At 38.6% G+C, this 19,531-nt stretch overlaps 1 protein-coding gene across 1 annotated transcript in view; it reads right to left on the reverse strand.

Moving 5' to 3' along the window:
• Positions 1-7,761: 7,761 nt before the first annotated feature.
• Positions 7,762-19,531, reverse strand: part of ANKMY2 (ankyrin repeat and MYND domain containing 2) — a 38,245-nt gene continuing 26,475 nt past the window's right edge. The window contains exons 7-11 of the mRNA XM_052638814.1: positions 17,214-17,428; positions 16,201-16,336; positions 12,437-12,565; positions 10,380-10,506; positions 7,762-8,963 (exon numbers count right to left, since the gene is read on the reverse strand). Of these exons, the coding sequence (XP_052494774.1) occupies positions 8,776-8,963; positions 10,380-10,506; positions 12,437-12,565; positions 16,201-16,336; positions 17,214-17,428 (795 nt within the window). The 3' untranslated portion in view covers positions 7,762-8,775. The remainder of the gene's footprint in view (positions 8,964-10,379; positions 10,507-12,436; positions 12,566-16,200; positions 16,337-17,213; positions 17,429-19,531) is intronic.

Consider the following 19,531-nt stretch of genomic DNA (forward strand, 5'->3'; position numbering starts at 1 on the left):
TCCCAGCATCAGAGTCTTTTCCAATGAGTCAACTCTTCACATGAGGTGGCCAAAGTACTGGAGTTTCAACGTCAGCATCATTCCTTCCAAAGAACACCCAGGACTGATCTCCCTTAGAATGGACTAGTTGGATCTCCTTGCAGTCCAAGGGACTCTCAAGAGTCTTCTCCAACACCACAGTTCAAAAGCATCAATTCTTCGGCGCTCAGCCTTCTTCACAGTCCAACTCTCACATCCATACATGACTACTGGAAAAACCATAGCCTTGACTAGACGGACCTTTGTTGGCAAAGTAATGTCTCTGCTTTTGAATATGCTATCTAGGTTGGTCATAACTTTCCTTCCAAGGAATAAACATCTTTTAATTTCATGGCTGCAATCACCATCTGCAGTGATTCTGGAGCCCCCCAAAATAAAGTCTGACACTGTTTCCACTGTTTCCCCATCTATTTCCCATGGAGTGATGGGACCGGATGCCATGATCTTAGTTTTCTGAATGTTGAGCTTTAAGCCAACTTTTTCACTCTCCTCTTTCACTTTCATCAAGAGGCTTTTTAGTTCCTCTTCACTGTCTGCCATGAGGGTGGTGTCATCTGCATATCTGAGGTTATTGATATTTCTCCCGGCAATCTTGATTCCAGCTTGTGCTTCTTCCAGCCCAATGTTTCTCATAATGGACTCTGCATATAAGTTAAATAAGCAGGGTGACAATATACAGCCTTGATGTACTCCTTTTCCTATTTGGAACCAGTCTGTTGTTCCATGTCCACTTCTAACTGTTGCTTCCTGACCTGCATATAGGTTTCTCAAGAGGCAGGTCAGGTGGTCTGGTATTCCCTTCTCTTTCAGAATTTTCCACAGTTTATTGTGATCCACACAGTCAAAGGCTTTGGCATAGTCAATAAAGCAGAAAGAGATCTTTTTCTGGAACTCTCTTACTTTTTCGATGATCCAGCTGATGTTGGCAATTTGATCTCTGGTTCCTCTGCCTTTTCTAAAACCAGCTTGAACATCTGGAAGTTCACGGTTCACATATTGCTGAAGCCTGGCTTGGAGAATTTTGAGCATGACTTTACTAGCGTGTGAGATGAGTGCAATTGTGCGGTAGTTTGAGCATTCTTTGGCATTGCCTTTCTTTGGGATTGGAATGAAAACTGACCTTTTCCAGTCCTGTGTCCGCTGCTGAGTTCTCCAAATTTGCTGGCATATTGAGTGTAGCACTTTCACAGCATCATCTTTCAGGATTTGAAATAGCTCAGCTGGAATTCCATCAGCTCCACTAGCTTTGTTCGCAGTAATGCTTTCTAAGGCCCACTTGACTTCCCATTCCAGGATGTCTGGCTCTAGGTGAGTGATCACACCATCGTGATTATCTTGGTCGTGAAGATCTTTTTTGTATAGTTGATCTGTGTATTCTTGCCACCTCTTCTCAATATCTTCTGCTTCTGTTAGGTCCATACCATTTCTGTCCTTTATCGAGCCCATCTTTGCATGAAATGTTCCCTTGGTGTCTCTAATTTTCTTGAAGAGATCTCCAGTCTTTCCCACTCTATTGTTTTCCTCTATTTCTTTGCATTGATCGCTGAGGAAGGCTTTCCTATCTCTTCTTGCTATTCTTTGGAACTCTGCATTCAGATGCTTATATCTTTCCTTTTCTCTTTGGTTTTCGCTTCTCTTCTTTTCACAGCTATTTGTAAGGCCCCCCAGACAGCCATTTTGCTTTTTTGCATTTCTTTTCCATGGAGATGGTCTTGATCCCTGTCTCCTGTACAATGTCACGAACCTCATTCCATAGTTCATCAGGCACTCTATCTATCAGATCTAGTCCCTTAAATCTATTTTTCTCTTCCACTGTATAATCATAAGGGATTTGATTTAGGTCATACCTGAATGGTCTAGTGGTTTTCCCTACTTTCTTCAATTTAAATCTGAATTTGGCAATAAGAAGTCCATGATATGAGCCACAGTCAGCTCCTGGTCTTGTTTTTGCTGACTGTATAGAGCTTCTCCATTTTTGGCTGCAAAGAATATAATCAATCTGATTTTGGTGTTGACCATCTGGTGTTGTCCATGTGTAGTCTTCTCTTGTTTTGTTGGAAGAGGGTATTTGCTATGACCAGTGCATTTTCTTGGCAAAACTCTATTAGAGTTGCTTCATTCCGTATTCCAAGGCGAAATTTGCCTGTTACTCCAGGTGTTTCTTGACGTCCTACTTTTGCATTCCAGTCCCCTATAATGAAAAGGACATCTTTTGGGGTGTTAGTTCTAAAAGGTCTTGTAGGTCTTCATAGAACTGTTCAACTTCAGCTTCTTCAGCATTACTGGTTGGGGCATAGACTTGGATTACTGTGATATTGAATGGTTTGCCTTGGAAACGAACAGAGATCATTCCTTTGTTTTTGAGATTGCATCCAAGTACTGCATTTCAGACTCTTTTGTTGACCATGATGGCTACTCCATTTCCTCTGGGGGATTCCTGCCCTCAGTAGTAGATATAATGGCCATCTGAGTTGAATTCACCCGTTCCAGTCCATTTTAGTTTGCTGATTCCTAGAATGTCGACATTCACTCTTGCCATCTCCTGTTTGACCGCTTCCAATTTGCCTTGATTCATGGACCTAACATTCCATGTTCCTATGCAATATTGCTCTTTACAGCATCAGACCTTCCTTCTATCACCAGTCACATCCACAGCTGGGTATTGTTTTTGCTTTGGCTCCATTCCTTCATTCTTTCTGGAGTTATTTCTCCACTGATCTCCAGTAGCATATTGGGCACCTACTGACCTGGGGAGTTCCTCTTTCAGTATCCTATTGTTTTACCTTTTCATACTGTTCATGGGGTTCTCAAGGCAAGAATACTGAAGTGGTTTGCCATTCCCTTCTCCAGTGGACCACATTCTGTCCAATGGAAGATGGGGTATTGCAATACTCAGGTTAACCACTAAAAGAATAGTAAAATAAAAAAGTTATTTTTAATCCCACAATCGCTAAAAAGGAAAAAAATCTATTCCAATTGCAAAAGTATGGCTAACAAATTTTACTTAATCTTTTTAGAGAACTAATGGAAATATATCTCATTTGTATGAAAAAGATTTGTTTCAAAATGCACTCCTCAATACTGGGTACTTCTGGTTCAAGAATGAAGACCTATTATTTCCACGAGAGGAAAATATTACATTAAATACCATTTGGAGAAAAGGACAAAATAAAATACATGATCCTTACCTAAACAATCTAAAACTCTACCAAAACGGAATATACAATTGAGAGAATCTTTAATTATTTGCTTCAAAAAACAAAGACCCATTCAAGTGGGTTCAAGAGGGAGCACATTTATTTCAGGATCCATCACTTGATCTTTTAACTGGGGAAGAGAAAATACTGATGCATAGATTTGTGGAGGGCTGCGGTTATAAGCTAGGCCTCTGGAATTGGACAATCTAGTTTAGCTCTTCCACTTACCGGTTACGTTACTTGGACAAGTTAGTTAATTTCTATAGAGGCTTTAATTTCCTTTTCTTTAAAACAATAAGTTACTTCAGAGAGTTGGAAGGATTATACTAGATCATGTATGTAACGTGTAAAGTAGAGTGGCTTTCTGAAAGTGCTCAATATATGTCATCTATTACAGTTGACCCATGAATAACTTGGGTTTGATCTACATAGATTCACTTATGGGCAGATTTTTTTTCCAATAACTATGTAGCACAGTACTACATGCTCTGTAGTTGGCTGAATTCACAGATGTGAGACTACAATTATGGACGACAGATTGGAAAGTTATACTTGGATTTCTGGAGGGTGGGCATCCCTAACCCCTGTGTTGTTCAAGAGTAGTTGTGCCCCTTAGGAACTATACCTAGCACCAGAGACTGATGTTTGTGTTCATTCAAAATGTACACGTTGAAATCTAATTCCCAGTGTGATGGTACTTGGAGGTAAGGCCTTTGGGAGGCAATCAGGTCATGAGCGTGGAGCCTCATGAATAACAGGATTAGCAAGCTTATAAGAGGCCAGACAGCTAGCATGCCCTTTCTGCTAATGAGGACATAGTACAGTGGCCCTCTGTAAACCAGGAAGAAGACACTCACCAAGAACTTGACCATGCTGGCACCCAGGTCTCGAACTTCTAGCCTCCAGAACTGTGAGAAATAAATGTTTGCTGTTTAAACCACCCTAACCCATGGTAATTTGTTTTAGCAGCTCAAACTAGGACATGCAGTCTATTAGGGTTCTTCAGAGATACAGAATCATTTGGGTACATGCATATTTACAGAGAGCAATTTATTTTAAGGAATTGCGTCATGCCATTGGTGCGGCCAGGGCTGGCAAGTCCAAAATTTGTAGGGTAGGCTGGTACAGACTTGAAATTCAGGTATGATTTGGTGTTTCAGCTGAGTCCAAAATCCACAGAGCAGGCATTTGTTTGCTGGAGCTTATTTTTGCCTCTGATTGTTGTTTCCATGTTACTGGCTTCTGCCTCAAATCTGTGATATATGAGGCAGAAAGGAAACAGACAAAAAACCAAGTATCACTGCCTGGTCCTGAGGGGCCTAGCCAGTCGGCTTCCTCTGTTTGTTTTATATGTAATGTCCAGGGTTTTCAGTCTTACTTAGGAGGAGGAATAAGGAAAAGTATGTATACACTATCTTCCCAGAAGTGTTCAGATTTTTTTTTTTTAATCTAGCTGAACTAATTTCACTTGTGGCTTCTGAGTTTAGTGACATATTTAAGAAGGCCTTCTTCATGCCAAAGTCACTAAGAATTCATTCATGGTTTCTTCTGGAACTGACAATTTTTTTCACATTTAAAATTAGTCATTTGGCATCATCCCTGAGATTAAGTAGTTTTATGCAAGTGTATGAATTTGCTAGCTACACTACCCTGAATTGATCAATTACATAGCTACCTGATTCATCGCAGACAAACTAAGATCACCATTTAAAAAGATGCCTTTATTGATTTATAAAACTAGAATTTTATCTTTAAAGGACATAGAAGCTAGGCTAGAGCCACCTTTTGGCAGGGGCGGAAATCTGTTTATCTGCTAAAGTATTCAATCATTATTAGCAGGAAGAAGAAAGTTGTTTCTACTAAATTAAGATCTTGCTTTTTGTCCATGCAAATGATGCTTTAATATTGTCAGAGCTTACATAAACATTATTAATTTCTATACAATTGCAAACAGATATGCTTTTCCAAAATAAACATTGCTGCTGCTGCTAAGTCGCTTCAGTTGTGTCCGACTCTGTGCGACCCCGTAGACGGCAGCCCACCAGGCTCCCCTGTCCCTGGGATTCTCCAGGCAAGAACACTGGAGTGGGTTGCCATTTCCTTCTCCAGTGCATGAAAGTGAAAAGTGAAAGTGAAGTCACTCAGTCATGTCTGACCCTTTGCAACCCCATGGACTGCAGCCTACCAGGCTCCTCCATCCATGGGATTTTCCAGGCAAGAGTACTGGAGTGGGGTGCCATTGAAGAGATGCAAAAACAACCTGTAGTGGTAGCACTGTAATTCAAAACTTGGCCTGCCTTTGTACTTTTTCTAAGAGTATATAATCTCAAAACTTTTATGTGCCTTCGTTTTCCTTTTAATTATATTTATAGACATTTAACTTTTGAAATTTGATTCCATTAAGTTTTTCAAGGAGGTCTTAATAGTTCTTTGCTTTTGATTTATAGAAAGCCAAATGAGAAATTTGCTCATGTAACCAAACGAAGCAAACCCAGTGTGGACCATGTCAGAGCCCAGTGAATTCGACACCCTTCCCTCCTTGTATCCCTCCCTTATCTGTATCTACTCAGTGGCTGCATTCTCCTAGGTACCTCTACATGTCAGCTTCTGAACTGAATCCCTATAATTTATGATCATCCCAAGGGAGAAACAAACAAAAATCCTCCCTCTTTGGCTTCAGGAAGGTAAAATCTCTGAGAGGTACTCTGATGGGCCTTGTTGTGGCCAAGGAAACAGGTCACTACTGATTGTTATAAAACTGGGAGACTAGGAAGACATTATCTCCCACTCAAGAAGGAAAGTGATTTGTTTCAGAAGCAGGGGAGACGGTCCTGAGAAGATAAAAACACTGCAGAACTACTTCAAGTATTTCTGTTCAGTTTAATATCCAATAATATTAAAACTCAAGTAAACTCACAAACATGACAGATGACTAAAATCAGTCATCTTTTTAAGGGCCGAGGGGTCACCCACCACATCCTATAAAATAATGGCTTGTCTACTGGGCTCTATTATCTCATGTCTGCAGAGAAACTACAGCAATGGTAACATATAAAGAGTATACAATGTTGTAGTCAAACTTGCAGACCTTGCTGAGTTCCAACTCTGTACTTTTGGATGACTGAGTGGGCCTTTTTAGACTTTAACTTCCTTATCTGTACTGTGAGTGGATAAAAATAAAGCCTAATTCATGGGGTTGTTGTGAATATTAAACAAAATAGCTTCAGAGATGCAGTAGCTTTCAGCGTTAGCTATTATTATTACCTAGTTGGTAAAGAATCTGCCTGCAAACCTGGAGACCCGGGTTTGATCCCAGGGTTGGGAAGATTCCCAGGAGAAGGAAATGGCAACTCACTCCAGTATTCTTGCCTGGGAAATCCCAAGGACAGAGAAACCTGGCAGGCTACAGTCCATTGGGTTGCAAGAGTCAGACACGATTTAGCAACTAAGCCACTACTGGGTCAAAAAGCACAATCCAAGTTTTGAATAAACCTATTGGCTAATTTAATATTCTATTATATCAGCTCTGAATATAAGACATTACAATAGTAAGACTATTCTAATCCTTTAGGTCCTGTTTTTGAGAAAAGTTTCTGGATGGCATATTGAAAATAATTCAAGATGGTAAAAAAAAAAGGAGTAGCTGGATGACCACCTGTTTTGATGCTATTATAATAGATAACCATCTATTTTTGGTTATTTATGACAAAGACAGTACCATCAGAACCAACCTCATTTTTCTTAAATTCCATTTTCTAACCAACCCTTCCCTGAAATATATCTACAGAACTTTTGATACTGACATGGCTTACATCTGAAGTCCTCTCTGTCCAACTGGAAAGTTACTATTAATGCCAGCTGTAGCTGTGCTGGAGTTCTGACTCATATTAGCATTCATTTCAATAAAGAGAAAATCACCTCTATGTTGCCACATCTCAATTTTCCTGCTCCCTTCGGCTTTTTCATAACCTTTCCTGCTATCCAAAAACAGGGACCATGATGATACCACATACTCGAAAAATAATTAAAATCAGGGAACTTGGGTTAAAAATTTACTTGTGGAAGAGGAAGGCCTAAGAGGACCATTTTTCTAGTCAAAGATAAACGTTTATCAGTGTGTGCAGATTGAGGGATTTCAATGAGAGAAGGGGGGCTTGTCATGATTCACAAGTGCAGGAAAAATCTGCCTGTTGAATTCCTACCCACTTAACCCTAAACAGTGATTTACTCACAAGAAGTCTTCCTACAGCAGCATAATACAGGGTGTACAGAAGATGTACGTGTTGGGGCTGGGAGAAAAGTAACTGAGCGTAAGGAAGAGAAAAAGCAGCAAGACAGAAGAATCTGATCAGTGAAGTGAAGTGAGAATTCTTGTCATTCTGATTTACAATTGTAAATATTAAAATAATTATTACTGTGTTCTCCAGCATTTGCTGTTTCCTAAAATGTTTTAAGTTCTCTACTATTTCTTTACCATTTGCCACCCCCTAAGTAGCAATAAATATGAAAAAAGATTTAAATTGGCTCTGTTAGTAGGCACAATTTATTTTACAATCAACACACGGGAACTTTGAAACACAGCACTATCTTCAAATCTCACTCTAGGTCGATTTAAATACTCAGACACTAAAAACTGATGCCAGCACAGCCTATAAATGACAGTTAGAAATCAGACAAGTTATATAATCAGACAAATCTTTCATGGACAAGAAGAACCCCGTGGAAAGCTTACAGGAAGGTCACAGCTTTTCAAGTGGAAAACAGCACATGAGTCAGTTTTACAGTAACTGTGGACACAGTATGTTTAGTCTTTGTTTAATCAACAATTTCATCAAACATATTTTTCTAATGCACATGCTGAGATAACTGTGGCTATACCTCCGTTCCTCCTGGGGGATTTGACATTTCTGAAGGTACAAACACTGTAGATAAAATGTCACTGCAAGAACTACATAAAGTTCAGTCTGCTCAGGATAAATTCTATAGAAAACTACAATTAGCTGAACTATGTCAGAGCTCCTTTAAGATGTAGCTTTTCTTCATTTTATTGCATCTTAATAAGTAGCACTTTACCATAAATGCTATTTATATAAAGCATTTTATTTACATATAAGTTATGATTCTAACTACCCATCTCTATGGCTATAAAATTTTTCTTTTCCTGAAAATCTCCTCTCTCCTACAACTGTTCTGCTTGCCTCTTTGTTCCCAAGAACATATATTTCTTTTTTAAAAGGAAATTTATTTTCCTTTGAGAACAACTGCTGGGAAGCCTGCCTCAGAAAGGGAATAAAAATGTTTCTCCTGCATTTTGAAACAACGTCTTTCTCTCCAGGAATATCTGTTCTATTATACAACAGAATCAGTATGAAGTCAGGGCGTGGTGGACAGGGTCTTGCTGGAAAGCACATATTCTGTGAAATGTGGAATCCCGCCACAGTGCCAGGCAGGTGTGGAGCCAAGCAGGATGCAATCGTGTGAGTTCCCAGCTACCTGCCAGGTGGGGACTGTGTGCACTTGCTCAGACACTCCCTGGCCCTCACTCCTCAGACACCTGTGGGCCTACAGCAGCCTCCTGTAAGCCTTCCAGCCCAGCATCACTCTGCAGAGATTCTTTCTCGCCTTCCTCAGAATCCTTAGGATTGTCATTCTCTTGGCAGATTCTCGTTTCAGCCTCCTCCGGCCGCTCTTCACCAACACAATTAGAATTGACGTCAAGTTTGCTATCTGATTAAAAAAAAAGAAGAAAAAAAAGTCATCTGGCTCTTACTATGTGCCAGACACTCTTCTAAGGGCTTCTGTGTATTAACTCATTTAATCCTCATAACAACCACAAGGGGGAGTTTTCTATTAGCATTGTTCTTTTACAAATGGGGAAACAGAGAAGAGAGGGGGTTTGTTAACCTGCTCATCGTGGCACAGCCAGTGAAAATAAGAGAACTGGCATTCGAACTCAGGCCTCGAAATCAGGATTGCAGACAAGCAAAATCCACATTTGAATACGGCTTTGCCATGAGTTAGCTTGACATGCTTGGTTAGGTAAATGCCTATCCAAGGCTGTCTCCTTATAAAGTGGGGGATAATAAAGCCTATTGCACATTTGTGGAGAATAAAGGAGTAGAATCGTGTGTGGGATGGACTGATGTCTACCAACCAGGAGTTCTCATCCACTGACAACCCTCCCATATGGCTTCTTGAGTATGTGACCAGCCGTTATATACCACTTTCAACACTCGGGATATAAAGGTTTGGTCCAGCAAACAGAAGAAAGCAAGACAGCCAGAAAGCCTGACTGTTCTATTAATAATCTATTTATACCAGTTTATTTGGTATGAATGCAGGTTTGTACAAATCATCCATTTCCATTAATAGGTTTCTCCACCAGGTGGCAAAAGGACATGGTCCTTTGAGGAATAGAGATGAGCATGCTTAGTGTCAGAATCACCCAGGTAACCTTTTGGCAACCTATCACTTCCCAGAATGTGTGATACATATCCTATATCCTCTGGGGTGGGACGTAAGAGTGTGGGCGGTTCTCTTCTCCAATATGTGAATCATTGCCGAAGCAACTCACTGTTTCTGATGAAAATGAGTTATACACTTTATGAGGAAAGGAGAGGAAAAATAATATGGAACTCACTGCCCTCACACTTGTGGAAAGTTATGCTGTGCAAGTTAACTTGCAATTTATAAATTTATTCCATAATTTTACCTGCAGTTTCATAATTAAGAAATTTAAAGGTTTCCAATCTTAAAATCTTCAGGCAGCCATTAGGGGAAATTTAATTATTTCCTTATTCAGAGACCTTAAAATCCTTTGTGAGCAAAATATAAGTAAACTATTCATTAAGAGTCAGATGGCTCCAGAGCAGTCTCATGAATCACAAAGTAGAAAGGGGAATAAACACCATTCCTCAGAATTTTATGGTTTTCATTTTCTAGTGCTATCTAGGCTGACTATAGTCTGTACATTATCCCAGAGACTCAAAAGAAGGATATATTTAAGTGTGATCCTGATGTTGGTTAACCCCAGTCTTCCTTGGTTTCCTGAGAAGACGCAGTTCCTGTGTGTCCTGTGTTAATATAATTGATCCGTCCTCTTCCTACTGACAAGTATTATGGTCCCAGTTTTTATACACTTACTGTTCTCTTCACTCTTTGCCTTGGCAGCCTCCAACTGTTGCTTCTCATAAATGTCCTTGAGATTCTTACAGATTTTCTTATGTGCAAACCAGTGTGTTTTCTGGCACGTCTGATCACAATATATTACCTGAAGGCAATTGTAGGTTTATTTTCAAGAGGTGTAGTCACATGATTTTTCAATTACAACATTAAATCAAGTACTGTGCTGTAAAAATATTAACTTTTCTAGGCGTCCCTGGTAGCTCAGATGGTAAAGAATCGCCTGCAATGTAGGAAACCCGGGACTGACACCGGGTTGGGAAGATCCCATGGAGAAGGAAATGGCAACCCACTCCAGTATTCTTGCCTGGAGAATGCCATGGACAGAGGAGCCTGGTGGGATATAGTCCATGGGCTCACAAAGCATCGGGCACGACTAAGTGACTAACTCCCAGTGTGCTTTATTTTAAAACCATGATGTATGAATGTGTATTGTTTATCTTTGCAATTTTTAGCTTACATTTTTTAACAACAATGAATATATAACACATGGTCTACCAAAGACTCTAACATATGATTTATTTAAGAGACTTCTGTGTGCCCGAATTGATATGGTACAAGGACAAAGAAAATACAATTGTTGTCCCAGAGGAAGCTAGAGCAGGATGGGATAGCATAGATGGAGGCTAATAATTAACAACATGATTTATATCCTAGAACAGGATGTAACAGCAATGGGAACACAGAGGAAGCAGTGACTCACTCTAAATACAGGGAGTCAGTAGACAGAGAAACAGGAAAGAAGCACTCCAAGTAGATGGAATATCTTGTACAAAAATGCAGGAATAGGAAAGTGAATGCTGTGTTTAGGACAGCAATACATTTGTGTAAATAGAGCTTAGATTTTTGTAAAATTATATGCCACGCACTGGGCTAGGCTGTTATACATAGAAGGTATTACAGACTATATTACTGGCCCCAATTCTTCATTCTTTCCTGCACCCATACATTTTCCCATGTGACTTCAAAGTTCTTTTCTCTGAAGGGGAGGAGAATTAACTTTAAATATAGCCATGCAACTTGTTTTGGCCAGAGGAATGAGACAGCATGGCAATTTCAAGGCTGGACCTCAAAAGACCTTGTATGTTTCTACTTGCCTACTTACAGCTCTACCATCACCATGAGGACATGTTCACCCTGGCCTGCTGGTCCAAAGAGGATGAGAAATACATGGAACAGATGTGACCCAGCCAACCACAACCATGAGGGAGAAAAAAGACTTGCTTTAAGTAATGAATTTTGGAGTGTTTTAATATGTGGCCATACTTCATCATTGTAGACGGTCTCATTTAGTTCTCACAACTCTAGCCCCATTTCACACATAAGGAAACTGAGGCTCAGAGAAGTAAGTAATTAAAGGTAACGAAACTGGAGAAGAAGTTTCTAGCAGAACATGACGGGTTACAGAAGAATGTGCTAAAGAATTTCAACCTTAAAAACAACAGGAAATTAACATGATCTATAGGGTAAAGTGAATGTCCAGATGCATGCATGTGGGTAGTATCTATATGTGAGAAGAACCCATTCAGATATGCTCTTTATAAAGATAATTCTGGCAGAAGTTGGTAGCAGTACAGAGCTTAAAGACTGGTGACAGTGAGAAGGGAGTGAGAGCTTTACAAGGAAGAGCTGATGAAGAGAGAGTGGTTGAAGCCAACATTGGAAGATTTAAGACTGAATATTTATGAATTGTTGTAGGTTCTCACATATGCCCCAGTCTCAGTCCCCTGTGAATAAGTTTTCTCATAACAATTCATTCATTCATACTCTCTTTTTTGGGTGTGGTCAGCATAGAAGCTGGGCAACATGTGAGCTGGACAGAAGAGGGAATAGAACTACATGTATCCTATAGTTCTTTTTCAAAATTATTTTAAAATATTAGATTCAATACTTCATATCTAATATATTAGAATTTATTAGAAAAAATGCCAACTATTACATTTATAGAATATGAAAACTCAATTACCAACTTCGATGAAATCTAAACCAGATGTCAATGAACTTAACTTCATTCTTACCATTTTGCACACTGAGCATCTTTTACTTGCTCCTTTTTCTCCACAGGTAGTGCAAAATTCAACATCCACAAAACCCACCTGACCAGTGATGGCTTGGGTAAGCACAGAGAATGCAGTGGGATCAGAACCCTAGAGGAAGTAAGAAGAGGAGAAAAAAAAAAACTCTGAAATCACCATGGACAGAGGAGACACTTCCAGAAAAAGAGACAAAATGATTAAGGCGAGAGAGAGCCTGCACAGACTTTAGGACACACACACCTTTCTGAGCACCTTTTTCTGCACCAAGTACATGGCAGGTAAGTCATGGATCCAGATGTTCAGAAAGAAAAAATCTGGCTCTATTCTAGAATAAACGTGTTTTTCAACTGGGATTATTCAGTAAGCATACAAAGATTTCAGATATAGGACAGTGAACTCAGAGTGGAATTTCCTTCTGAGAATTAAGACAATATATAATACATATTCTGAGGGACAATTTATAGGATACATCACAAATGTTTATCATAATTCTTGAAAGTTTAATGCAACTTAAGTGTTTTAAAGAACTTGTCTATTTAAAACTATTTACTTGATGTAGATCCACAATTCTAATAGATAAAAATTATCACCGTTATCACTGAAACGCTCTAAACTCTTAAGATTAAAGAGCTATACGTGTGGTTGCATTAGGTTATTAAGAAAAACCAAAAATAGGAAAATTATACAGTTATTGAAAATCAGAATGGCTTGCTAAAGAGGATTTATGAAATTTCTTAACAGAGGAAATTATAACGGCAAATATTTATCTGCCTGGGGTAATGCTATTAAGACCTATTTAAATATTTATCTGCCTGGGATAATACTATTAAGATCTACTTAGAGCAATTACAGGGTATGGAGCTATCATACCTATTCACAACAGTTCTTATTTCTGAGTTTTTCAAATTTGCTTCTTTATTCTTAACTAAAAATGTGGAAATTTTCATAGTTTACATTTTTATTTGCTTTTCCTTTCCAAGAATATTTACTTTACCAGTTATACATAACAAATAACCACCTTGGAACACTGTTTCACACTGCACTCATTTCAAAACCACTTTACTCCTCCTGAAAACAAATAATTACTAAGTTTCTTTTTAGTTCAAGAGTTAAGAATTCTCTTTTGGAATGAAGATAATATAACAGTGAGAAAAAAGAGCTAAAATAAAACCTCAGATACTAGTTATAAGTTAATAATTTCATCAGGAATGAATGTCTATGGCAGTTGTGCTGAAGAGAGGGTGTGCATCAGAGAGCTTGTTGAAAATTGCCACAACTACACAGATGCCCTTGCAGCAACGAAAACCCAGTGCAGCCAAAAATTAAAAATAAATAAATAAAAATTAAGGGGGAAAAAAAATCATGACTGAGACATGTTCAAAATCTTCCCCAAGATGGGACTTTTGTAGGAGTCACAAAACAATGATATTCTCACAAATATACCAGAAGTAAAACTGAAATATTTTTTGCTAGAAATATGGCTATTAATGTGAACTATTGCCTCAGAAAAAAACTGATGGTACAGCAGAGTAACCATGTGAAATCTTTCTTGTCACAGTTGAGTGATAATAATTCTTTCTTACCATACACAACCTTGTCATCTACTTTGTTAAATATGTATCCTATAAAATCAGAGACCTTAGCTAGCCTTCCACAAGTTAAAATATACACCTTCAAATGATAAAGCAAAATATCTTTAACAGTGTCATGTTACAATTCTTGAGCAGCATCTCTTCAATAGAGCTATGCCTCACACTTCCTGCTGAACTCTGTGACAGGCAGAAGCCAGAGTTCCACGACAGGCAGAGGTTTGGGCTCAGGCACTAACACTGTCAGGAAATACCACAAGTGATCTTCATGGCAGCCGGCCGTGAGAACCACCATGTCATGGGACAAGGTTAATACTGCTTCAGAGGCTTCTGAGCTTGCAGAATACTGGAATCTGTCAGGCAGTCAACAGTGGCTATCTGGGACAACGTACAACCACAAGCACTGCAGATCAAGTCTTCAAGACAGCAGAAGTTTTTAAAGAGAGAAATGTTTCTAAAATGCATTAAATAAATATTATCTTGATTACTGATAACTCAGATCACTAGGATAAACATCAGTCAAACACCATACTAACTACACTGTTCTATGATATAGGGCTAAGATGGATTATTGAGTCCTACACTGACCTGCTTTGACTTTTTAAAAAGTACTCCGAACTGCTATTTTTAGTTTTTCTGTTTTCTCCCTTAAAGGTACAATGTCGGCTACACTTATTAGTGCTGGATATCACTCAGCAGCCACTGTTAATTGCTTCTCTGATAAGCTTATGCTTCCCAGCTCTAGACCAATTTTATTTTCTTGCCTGCCTAGGACAGGAATATGAGTTTGGAGGAAGAGCATTAGATGCCTTGCAACGGTGAGGTTATTAGCATGTGCATGATAATCCATGGCTAAAGAATTCTGGGTGGGAAAATGGGAAAGGATTTGGGTTCCTAGTTCACTGTACCAGACTGGGTCTGCCTACCCCTGGGCACATATTTAATATGTGGATTAAGTAAGCTCTGATCTATTTAATTCATAGTTGGCTGGAGTATGATATGCACAGCCAAAACACATTCATAATTGATAAGCTACCCTCATAATACGCTAACTTAAAACTTCCAAAAACTTAAACACCAAATAGCCAAGCGTATTAAAGAGCAAGCGGAAAGAATCTCTATGTGAAATCATGGCAAACTCTCAGGAATAAATCAATGCATGAACTTCATGAAATCACCTTGTCTTCTTAGGCCTTTCTTCTTTAATGGTTCTGATTGGATGAAACTTTAATATATAAAAGGAGCACCTGGAACTCATTTTTAGTCCTGATTTTTTCAGGCTGAGAATGATACAACAGCCTAGTAAAGGCAGAGAAGAACCGACATTGCCAGAGGGAGGGAGGAAGGCATGGATGGTAACAGTGTCAGGACCAGTTTCTTGCCTAATACACAAAGGCTGATAAGGGATTTCACTGAAATGTGTAAAAGCATAACTGGTATAGATAAGGTGATCTGAAGGCTATCCAAAATAGGGAAGGCAGGGAGTGTCTTTAATACCACTTAAATAAATACATGACGAAAGTTAAGTAAAGAACGGATAATAAAGTTCAAATTTACTTCCCATAACTGTTAAGTATAAATAGACTTTTTTTAATGTGTGGAAAATTTATAAAATCAGAGGCATTAAGGGAGGATCTAAGAAGCGGGACATACTTTAAGACTGTTTAGCAGGATACACAATGCGCTTTCCCATAACTCATCCTCTCACATCCCCCCAACAGGAAACCATCAAAGTAGACATTGAATTCCTACTTCCATCTAGTACGGGATTTTACGCTAGTTTTTCACAAGTTACATATGAAAACAAACATGGGTCTGTATTACGTACTGGATGTGACCCCACCATGAGGTTTCACTGAGTCATTAAAAACGTAAATATCCACTGTAACTATAATATCTATATTCTGATCTAAGGAAATACTGTGCATTAAACCATGAGCTATATAAATGAAAGAAGAGGTCTGACAGGGAAAACGCATAAACAGAAACAATGTTAGCAGGCAAATTTATCTCCATGTTTGTTTCTGAAATTTTCCTTAAGATAATTATGCCTTCATTAGGTAACTAAATAATGCTAAGGAGAACATGCCTCTAATTGTATAAAATATGGTAATTAGGTCTTACTGACGGAGTTAACCTAGTTAGGAAGAGCCTTACGATTTCGACAGGAGCGATGCTTCGCACCAGCTGCTGGAGGAGAGTAGCTTCACAATAAGGAAATTTTCTGATACTTTCTCGAATGATCTTTTCTTGATATACTGGAAAGCCATCAGAAGCTCGGCCTTTTAACAAGCTGAAAGATAGTTTGAAAAGAGTAACTGGAATTGAATTGCCAAGCATTTCCTCCCAGCTGAACACATGAATTTCAGGTAGTTCCTTCCTCGCTCCGTGGGCCTCCCTGGTAGCTCCAAGGGAAACAAATCTGCCCGCAGTACAGGAGACCGGGGTTTGATCCCTGGGTTGGGAAGATGCCCTGGAGGAGGGCAAGGCAGCCTACTCCAGTATTCTTGTCTGCAGAATTCCATGGACAGAGGAGCCTGGCGGGCTACAGCCCATGGGGTTGCAGAGTCAGACATGACTGAGTGATCAACACTTTCACTTTTCTTCGCTGCTTACGATTTTCACTGTGTAATCACCTCATGAGGATTGATTCAATTCAAATTGCTATTCCACCTGCCCATTAGGCCAGGTCTTATCAGGTTTAGGAGCCCAGGGATGTATTTTAAAAGGTGACCCCTGACGTAAAACACACTAGACATTTATCAGATTAGCTAGTTACTTATTACCATGGCAGTTATTTGAACAAAGAATGTAAACTCTGATTAAGTCACACCCTTCCAACTTAGTTCTCTTTTCTTAGTAAAATCATGAGAATCTGACCCCTGGACTTGGGCTACCTTCTAGCAGTATGATTTTACAAATGCTTTTTAACTTCTCCAAACTTCAGATTTCTCACCCATAATTTAGGATGGCAAAAATGCTGTAAATACTACAGAATGGAACAGTCAGTCTAGTTTTAATAGGGCTCCTGGTTTCTGGCAGATTAAATGTGATCTCAACAATAACAGCTGCTGCTAAAATGTTTAATTTTTAAAGCCATAATGAGATTTCATATAATAAAACATTATCCATTTGAGTATATTTTATACATGACATGGTAAAAACTGTACCTTTTGATCAGAGTGTCCAATTTATTCTCTCTGTCTTTTAAGAAGTTAATACATTTCTGAAAGATACAGCTGATGTAATGCATTTTCATAGCCAGTACTTCATTCATGTCTCTTTGCTTCATACATTTCTCACAAATCAAATCCATCACCTTGTAGCATTTATTCAGAGCTGCTTCTTCTGCCAGCAGAGGATTCTCGTTTATAAGCATCACAATCTAGAAGAAACCCCAGTGAGCTTAGAAATTCCGTAAGAGATTTTTCCATGCTCAATTTAGGCAGTCAGTTTTGATTACCAAATGAAGTCTTTCTCATGGTCACATATTTGCTATGTTAATTCAAATAAAAATACAACTTGCCACTGATCAAGTTGTGAAACTAACAACAGAAGGACATCATGAAATCTCATGAACTCTGTATTTCAAAGTTATTGTGTGATTTGCCATCCAGTTAAACTAAGTATTAGTTGGCCACTTGGAATCATGGTTTCTATATCTGTTAAAAGCTCTTTTACTCAAGATAAAAGTGTTAGTCACTCAGTTGTGTCCGACTCTTTGCAACCCCATGAACTGTAGCCCATCAGGCTCCTCTGCCCATGGGATTGTCCAGGCAAGTATTAGGGTGAGTAGCCATTCCCTTCTCCAGGGGATCTTCCTGACCAAGGGATTGAACCTGGATCTCCCATACTGCAGGCAGATTCTTTATCGCCTGAGCTAGGGAAGTTCTCTTACTAAAGATAAGCATGGCATATTTGTACACCCTTTATATACAGAAACGAATCACAGAGCAATCACTACTTTTAGCTAATATTACTGAGCATTAGGATTTCATGGCTAGGAAAACCACAATTCTCATTCATTCTTGTCAATTATAAGGAAATGAGGTTTTTATAGGCAGAAGTCTAAAAATAAAAGGTGTATTGCTTGCTAACTACATTTCTCTGTGGAAATTTTCCTAATATGCTTCTAATCATTAATATGAATAGATGAAAGAGGAAAGCAAAACTAGATTTTTAAAAGGGGGTAAAGGAGAGTTATCCAGTATGATGTATTATGGGTCCTACACTTCCCAAATACACACAGATTAAGCCCAAATTCAGTGTAAGAAGGAGTATTTTCTTCTTTATTGATTGCATAGGACACCTGTACAAATCCGTATAACATAACAGTAATGTAAATATATGGGAAACAGAGGCACAACTGTGTTCTCAGAGCAGAAAGTCATTCAGTATTTGTTAACCTATGTGTCACAGTAAAATACCTATCCCAGGTAACTGAAACGTTAGGAAACAACAGATGATGGATTTCATGAATCAGATCCTTTTCTTTAGACAAGGAGCAAGGTAACTGTTAACTTAAGGAAAACCCATGCCCAAGCCTCCTACGTGAAAATGTAACATAAACTAAATGTTCTTGTTAAATTAAAATAAGACTTTTACTTATTTCTGACCCTACTGATAACACAGCCCAGTCTTTCACTTCAAATATAGCACTCAATAATAAACTAGACTGCATGAAATAAGTATAATCAGAATCCTTATTGATAAATTTGCTGACAACTTCCTCTACCATTATATAATTCAAAAGTTAATTTGTGGCAGAGAAGAAAAGAATCATTAATTATTTATATTTTTCCTATCAACTACCATCACTTGATGCCATTTGCTCAATATTTTGTATACATTATGAATCAAAACATAGGATCTAAACTTGGATGTGAGAATTCCTTAAAAAAAAGCAAACACCCCAAATAGAACCCAGATTAATGATTTTTCTGTTTAAGACTTAGTCTTTATTTACTTCATAATATATGTCAGTAAACCTCATGGACTGTAGCCTGCCAGGCTCCTCTGTCCATGGAATTCTCCAGGCAAAAATACTGCAGTGGGTTGCAATTCCCTTCTCCAGAGGATCTCTTGGACCCAGGGATTGAACCCAGCATATTCTTGACCAGCTGAGCCACCAGGGAAGTCCAAACACAATGAAAAATGATATATATCCACAGCTCAACGATGAGCTCATGGAAGCATTTATCATAGCTGCACACAAAAGAAAGAATACTTGAACTAGTTTCCTTCCTTTAGTCTCTGAAGCATTATAAAAGGATATTTATTATAAATGGAAACATTATTATTAATAATTACTGAGGATGAATAAATAAATTCTGGGCTTAAAAATCATCAAAAAACAGGATCACTTGCACACATCTATCTTCTGATCACTTACAGACCCTGCTAAACTCTATTGTCATTCTTCCTTTCGCCTCTGTTTTTCTCCATTATAAACGTCTATATCTTGGCCATCAGCACAACTCCCTAAGTC

The sequence above is a fragment of the Budorcas taxicolor genome, chromosome 4 (genome assembly GCF_023091745.1).
Source record: "Budorcas taxicolor isolate Tak-1 chromosome 4, Takin1.1, whole genome shotgun sequence".
NCBI classification, from domain to species: domain Eukaryota; kingdom Metazoa; phylum Chordata; class Mammalia; order Artiodactyla; family Bovidae; genus Budorcas; species Budorcas taxicolor.